The sequence below is a fragment of the Ursus maritimus genome, unplaced genomic scaffold, assembly GCF_017311325.1.
Source record: "Ursus maritimus isolate PB19 unplaced genomic scaffold, ASM1731132v1 scaffold_17, whole genome shotgun sequence".
In the NCBI taxonomy this organism is placed as follows: Eukaryota; Metazoa; Chordata; class Mammalia; order Carnivora; family Ursidae; genus Ursus; species Ursus maritimus.
The window spans coordinates 58,797,810-58,805,219 of NW_024424119.1; the positions used below are offsets into that span (position 1 = coordinate 58,797,810).

The 7,410-nt window shown below is 58.3% G+C and overlaps 1 protein-coding gene across 1 annotated transcript in view; it reads right to left on the reverse strand.

Moving 5' to 3' along the window:
• The window catches only part of UBAC1 (UBA domain containing 1), a 20,015-nt gene that overhangs the window by 5,523 nt on the left and 7,082 nt on the right, over window positions 1–7,410 (reverse strand). Inside the window, 5 exon segments of the mRNA XM_040632181.1 lie at window positions 489–575; window positions 4,012–4,240; window positions 4,870–4,978; window positions 5,285–5,387; window positions 6,349–6,456. Of these exon segments, the coding sequence (XP_040488115.1) occupies window positions 489–575; window positions 4,012–4,240; window positions 4,870–4,978; window positions 5,285–5,387; window positions 6,349–6,456 (636 nt within the window).

The following is a 7,410-nucleotide window of genomic DNA, read 5'->3' on the forward strand; positions in this document are numbered from 1 at the left end:
GGCTGAGACTTGTCGGTGCTTGGTCACTAAACAGGGGTGAGGCAGGACCCACCCAGAGCATTGGGAGGAAAATGAAGAAATGCACAGCACCCCGGGCTGCGTCCCCAGGAAGTCCCGTGGGCCCGGTGCCGGTGAGCCCGGGGCCAGCTGATGCGCAGCCGTGGCACCCGTGTCCCCGAAGCACAGTGCCCCCCAGCCCGTCACCATGCCCTCCCTGGGCAGCTGTCTGTCAGGATCCATGTCAGGGCCGGTTCAACAAGCTTAAACAAACCACACACTCGCCCACAGAACACGTACTTTTTTAGAAGGACAAAGAGCCTGCAAAACATTTCATACCATCGGACTATCTACTGTCTTGTTTCACTTGGAAAGCCAACGGCAGAGCACCTGAGGAGGGAGCCACACATACAGACGGGGAGGGGAGGGGAGGGGAGAGGAGGGGGGGAGGGGAGGGTGGCTGGCGCACGGACACGTGGCCTGGTACTCACGGCGGCGTTCTGCTGGTTGTTGTTCACTCGGAGGGCGTCTATCACTTCCTTCTCGTCGAAGCCCATCTCCATCAGGGAAATGACGGCCTGAAGGAGAACGCACAGACCACTCAGGGCCGCGCCTCGGGAGCCGGGCGTGTCCCGCGCACTTGGGCCACGTTTCACGCGCCACCCTCGCGGGGGGCTGACGAGATCGGCCCGCCACGTTCTAGTGCACAACTGCGCCTCCCTACGGCTTCACGGAACCGCTCCGTGTCTTCTGAGCAACAGACGGACCGCAGCCAGGCCGAGTCCGCGTAGCTGCAGATCGCGCTCGGAAGCTTGCTTCCCAACGTGCCACGGGCAGGCCCCACCAACGGCAGACCCCTTTAGGTTGGTCTCCACGTTTGGACAAAACGGTCTCCCCAACCACACGTGAGCTCGTTGCGGACGGCCTTGTTACCCAGAATCAAAGGTATTAGGGAGAGGCGTGTGAGCACACTCGATTTAAGTGAAAACCAAACTGGTCACACTGATATTAATTTGTGAAGAAAAAGGGTGGGGTGGTTTTTTTCAGAATTTATCCTTAAAAAACAACTCTATAAAATTAATTTTAAACATCTCACCATTTAATAAGATTTAAGCTGTAAGTATGAACATTTGGTGATTCTTGGAGGGAACAATGACCCAACGTTCAGTGTTTTGGGGGTGGGAGAAATGTACATTTTCAGGACAAAAATCACATAGGACAGTATGTCCTCACTTTACTCTTGACTTCTTTAAAAATCTTTTTTATGGGGCACCTGGGTGGCGCAGTCGTTAGGCGTCTGCCTTCGGCTCAGGGCGTGGTCCTGGAGTCCTGGGATCGAGCCCCACATCAGGCTCCTCCGCTGGGAGCCTGCTTCTTCCTCTCCCACTCCCCCTGCTTGTGTTCCCTCTCTCACTGGCTGTCTCTATCTCTGTCTAATAAATAAATAAAATCTTAAAAAAAAAAAATCTTTTTTATTATTATTTATTTGAGAGACAGAGCACGCATGAGCAGAGGGAGAAGCAGACTCCCTGCTGGCAGGGAGCCCCACTCAGGACTCGCTCCCAGGACCCTGGGATCACAACCCGAGCCAAAGGCAGACACCCAACCAACTGAGCCACCCAGGAGTCCCTATTTTGACTTTTACACAATTTTTAAGAGCTTATTTTGAAAAAAAAAAGGGGGGGAGTGTAAGCTTTTATCAAGTTAATTCTTTAAAGATCAAATCGCACTTTTGAATGAGGCCCCTGTCTTCTTCCTGTTTGACCCTCCCACCTTAACTGCTCTGCTTCTGCCAGGCACCCGGGTGTCGGCGCGGGGCAGTAACCCGCAGAGCCCCGCCCACTCTCCGGCCACGGAGTGCCACACCTCTGCGGGCGGGGCTCAGCCTGAGCTGGACTGTCGGGTGTCCCGAAGAGCCCCCGACAGGAAGGAAGTCGGCTGCGGGTGGAGGCCAGGACGGGGGCTCACGAGGCAGCCTCTCCTACGACGAGCCACGTTGTGTGCTTTCCTGAACCAGCTCGTACCCCCAGGCGTGGGGGCTCCAGCCACACATGCCGGGAGAAGGACCCATGTGCCACAGTCTGACACCCAAGTCACAAAAAATCGCCCGGAACCTCCCACTAATCCAAGGATAGAGTGGCCTCCCCGTGACTGTCAGTAAAAACGAGCTTCTCCCCTCACTCCCACCTCAGCGTGGGGAAGCGATGCCCTAGGACTACTGCACGGTGGCCGCAAGGACGCACCCCCTCCTTCCTGCCAGGGGTCCATGCACTCACTCCTGCCCCACCCACTGCACTTCGCTGTCCCCCCACCGCTGGCGCTGCCGTGCGGGGGGGGAGGGGCACAACAGCAAAAAGCCTGTTTTGGTCTCAGGTACGAGCCCTGCTCTTGGATCCTGGCTTCCTGGGACCACGTGAATACTCATGTCCCTACGGACTCTTCTCTCGAATGGTGTAAGACCCAAGGGTGGGAGAGTGTGACAGCCTTTTATAGCAGTATTCACAGAACCTCTACCACAAAGAGGCCACGGGAGGGCCCGGCACAGGTGCCCATCTCAGGAGAAGAGCGCATCGAGACAGCTGAAGTGGCACCCATATGACAGGGCTGAGCCGTGGCGGCCCTGACCAGGGTGACACGGGAGCACCCTCAGGGGAAGCCTGGAGCCCCGTGGCAGAGCACAAAGTGCCCTCCAAGAGTGGGCTGCCCATCCCACAGGGCTCAACCCAGCACATAGATCGGTCTCTAGAAACACAGGCTCCAGGGGCGCCTGGGTGGCACAGCGGTCAAGCATCTGCCTTCGGCTCAGGGCGTGATCCTAGCGTTGTGGGATCGAGCCCCACATCAGGCTCCTCTGCCATGAGCCTGCTTCTTCCTCGCCCACTCCCCCTGCTTGTGTTCCCTCTCTCTCTGGCTGTCTCTATCTCTGTCGAATGAATAAATAAAATCTTTAAAAAAAAATAAAAAATAAAATAAAAAAAAAAAGAAACACAGGCTCCAGCTCAGCAGAAACTTCCAGATGCACAGCTGAGCTCACCAGAGAACAAACAGCAGCAGCAAACTCGCCTGACGCAGGGGCCAGGAGCCGTCAGCAGGGCCTGCGGGCTGGGGTCTAGTGGCCACACCCAGATGGGACTCGGGCCTTGGGTCCTTACGAGGTGAGGAGTTGTAGCTTCAGACCAGGACCCTGCAAAGGGTCTGCACCCCCAGAGGGACGAGGAGCTGGAAAAGCAGGGGCCCCTGTGCGGGGAAGCATCAACCCCAGAGCCACGGCCTATACTGCACGGTGGCCCAGGGGCCCTGCCTGGGTGGCTAACATGACATCTGGGCCTGGCGGCAGGTGCCACTCAGCCCAAGGAAACAGCCTCAGAATCACCCACGGTGGGCATCCCACAGCCCAGCCACGTGGGATTCCCACAAAACAAGCCCACAGGTGAGCTGTGGTAAGCCATCTGATAATACTGCGCCCAGGGCAGAATCAGGAGAACGTGTGGACTCTGAGACCGAATACCTGGAGCTCACGGATCTATAACCTGAAAGAAAACCGCAGGCTGAAAGCAGAGAAAACATCGCAGAGGAAACCAAGGGCCTAGCAAAAGAACGGAACAGTGGAGAACAGAGCGCCGAGAAGCCTCAAGCACAGGATGAGGGCAAAGGAGCAGCCATAAACCCCAGACCAGTGTCGGCGCCCGGACACGGCCAGAGCCGCCCGGCCCCAGGGCCCCAGATCCTGCCTACGCCACGGTCACCACACGGCCAGAGCCTGATGGCCAGAGCCTGACCGAGCCCACAGTGCGCCAACAGTGGCAACACGGATGGGATCCTGTTGTGAGCTTTCAGATGACACACGTGTCAGCCAACTATTCGGAGGAAAAACACCCACACCTGGATTCATGTGAGGGCAACTTAAAGCTGAATTTAGGCCTGTCTATAAGCCCCTCACCCAGCTTTACTCTCTCCAGGGCCAGGCCCGGCTCTAGCTCCCTCACCCGGCTACCCCCAGGCCCCGGAACATACCCGAGCGTCAGCCCGGAACTCCCTTTTCCTCCGGATCTTCTTGAAGATCTCCGTGAGCTCATCTCTGGGCTCCTCGTCTCCCGTGCTAGTCCCAGCAGCCTCAGTGGCAGCCTCAGGGGCGGCCTCGGCCTGCGCCCCTCCTGGAGAGGCCTGACCCGGAAGAGGGGTGTCAATGGTCGGGTCTTCCGCATGCTCGATTAGCCACTCCATGGCCTGAGGTACCGACATGCTGAAAGGTAACAGGAGACTCTTTCCAGCACTCCCGGGCCGGTCAGAGGGCCTCCAGCCTCCCTGACATCCCCAGGCAAAGCCTCTCTGGTGGCCCTCGTCGTGAGAATATCAGTACAGACGGGTGTGAAACTCTGGGCCCTGCCCCAAACACCCCCAAAGCCCCGGCCAGAGCACAGAAACCCAAGTTGTAAGACTGGGGACCAAACTCATGGGGTACACATGAGAATCTAGGTCCAAGACAAAAAGGAGCATAGCCCACAGACCGTCCTCTGGCAACAAGTCGGTTGCTTCGAATCCAAGCATAGACACAGAAGCGAGTGGCTGCGGCCAGGCAAGCCCCAGAGGCTGCCAGAGGGCACACCGCACGCACCTCCAGCCGCCACGTCCCCAACCTGCGCGGGCTCCGATGTGGTGCTTGCACAGTGGCCCTGGGAGGACCCGCAGGGCCACTGTCTGAAGACACGTTGAGGTGCCCCACCAAGTCACTTCCGGGACGTGTGTTTAACGCCTCTCTTTAAAAACCTACATCTACTATAACGACTCAATCTAAGATTTTGAGATGGAGGACGTCACCCCAGGGGAGCCCCACAGCGTCAGCAGCAAGGGGAGGAGGTGGCCCAGACATACTGGTTCAGCCGAAGGGCCTTGGCGGCCCTACTCTCCGGGAAGCCCATCTCCGTGAGCTGCCGCAGGGCGGCCTCGTCCACTCTCCCATCCTCCTCCTCGTCGAGCATCGCTGCGGGCAAGAGACGGGGCCACCTGTGAGGGCCAGGCAGTGCGAGGGCTGCCTCCCACCCCGGAGCCCGAGGGCCCCCCCGCACGCCAAACCCCCTAAGTCTCAGCAGACTGACAGGAACCCTCAGCCGGCAGGCTGGACAGGAGCCCGAGGCAACAGAAAGCCCGAACACGGCGCGTTCTGTTTTCCCAGTAGTGACGCAGGGGTCATGAGCAGTGTGGATGGGGACCGTGCGGGCTGACACAGCCCCTGAGACGGCACGCGGCGGTCTGAACGCAGGACCCCGCCAACCTGGGGCGCGCATACCATTCGCCTTCTTGAACAGTTCTACCGCATCCGGGTTCAGCGCTAACAGCTTCTGCGCGACCTCGATGAGGGACACCAGGATCTTCCGGAGTTCCGTCTGGAACTGCAGAGAAAGAAAACCGGGCTCTGACTTCTCCAGGTGCCCAAGAGCCCTGCCTGGATGTGTGACCACACTCCTGGGCCCTGCAACTCCGCATGTACGCGTCCAAACCCTGCCGCTCCTGGGGGGAGGAGAGCCTCGCTGGCACAACGGGCTGTGCGAATGGCTTCTCGGCCGGTGACACCGAGAAGCACCTGGAGACACTGCTCAGCCCTTTGGCCAACGTAGAAAGCACCAGCCCGCGATGTAAGAGATCAGCCTGACTGGATGGGCTTCCCAGACCCGGGCCTCGGATTCTCACCTGGCCAGAGGCCGGCCGGCACAGTGGTGTTGGCTGCAGCCAACTGGCCCCTACCGAGGAGGAAGGCTGCTGGGAATGCGATTGGAAACCCCGACGGATGGGTCCCTGGTCCCACGGGTGAGATAGGGGTTGCTGCCCCTCCTTCCCACAACAGGCCTCAGACAGCACGTGAGAGACACTGCATGGGCCAATCCTGCACGCAGCCTGGGGACGTGTGTCAGAGCCCGATGCTGTCTGCTGCTACGACGAGCAGGGCTCATGGCAGCACTCTCGGATTAGGTGGCCACGCTGTCCCAGCCCTGCAGAGTGGGCATACCCCCAGCTCACGGCCGGCCCACAGGACACTGGACACACTCTGCTTTTTTAGCTTAGAATGTTCCAACCCAAAATAACTAAGAGTCCAGACTTCTAGCTACAAGTTTTTGCCAAACTTAGAGCAAAACTCTAATATTCGCCCAGTAGGATCGGTCTTCTCAATCCTGCCTTCCGATGTCTTTTAAAACTTTTTGTTTTGAGATAATTTTAGGTCTACAGAGAAGTTGCAAAAATGTACGCAGAGCTCCGTCCGCCCTTTCCCCCCGCATCCCAAAGTACCATCAAGAGGCTATGCGGCCCCCACACAGGCATGATGAGCCCGCAGCACGGCCCACAGCGAGCACTCACGTCTCTGATGTTGGTCTGGACCTCGGCCCGGTCCATGTTGTGGGAGGGCAAGTTGGCCGTTGCTCGGAAGATAGCATCTCTATCTGGGGCTTTCTGGTCTTGTTTTTTCTACACAGAAAAGTAATCAGAAAGTCAGAAATGAATGAGAGCAGTGAAAGACAAGACGATGTAAGCTGAACACACAGAACTCGAACAGGGGATCGCTCTCTGTTGGCAGCAGAGGGTCCCTGCGGGATCGGTGCTCATTCAGGACACAACTCCTGCCTGTCATGAGCAGGGCAACAGGGCAGGAGAGAAGCCAGACACGGTCCCTTGTGGCCACAGAGAGACCATCACACGTGAGCTGCGGCTATGCCGGGGCCAAGAATGCGCACTCATCCCTCCTGCTTCTGGAACCCCTGCGGCAACAGCACATCTGTATTAGACAGTAAAGACTCCCAAGACAAAGAGAATGAGAGAGATGGAGACCATTCTTCCAAAACAGAAAACAGAGAGGGGTCAGCAGAGCACACAGAGCAGAAGCCTGACCCAAAACATGGCCTGGCCAACTCCAGGCCAACAGCAGAGCCCAAAGGAAGCGCACCAGGCTGGGAGTGAGCAGCTGGGGCCAAGAACAGTGCTCCTCTACCCCCTTGCTCAGCCAGCAACCACCGGAGGGGGCAGACTTGGGGAGCCCCCAAGCCAGGGAGCCTGGGCTCAGCAGCAGGAAAAGGAGGTACCACGTTAATCCTTGACAATAAGATCCAGCATCACCCCCACTAGCAGCTTCGAGGACCCTGAGCAGGAGACGCACCACTGTGGGGAGGGGGGGCACGGGGCTGGGTCTGCCCCACAGGGAAGCCCAGCGGCAGGCACCAAGCAGAGACAGCAGCTGGTGAGCTCCCCCCCCCCGCCCCAGTGCCTCTTACTGAGAAGGCAGCCAAGGAGGGCCAGGGGCGTGCGGAAAGCCCCCAACACGAAAGACAGAGACCAAAATGAGAAGTAGAAAAGTAAAAACCACCCACGCAAACCATGAACTCTCAGAGCTCTTGAGAGCCCCCCTAGTCGCGCAGAGACCCCGGA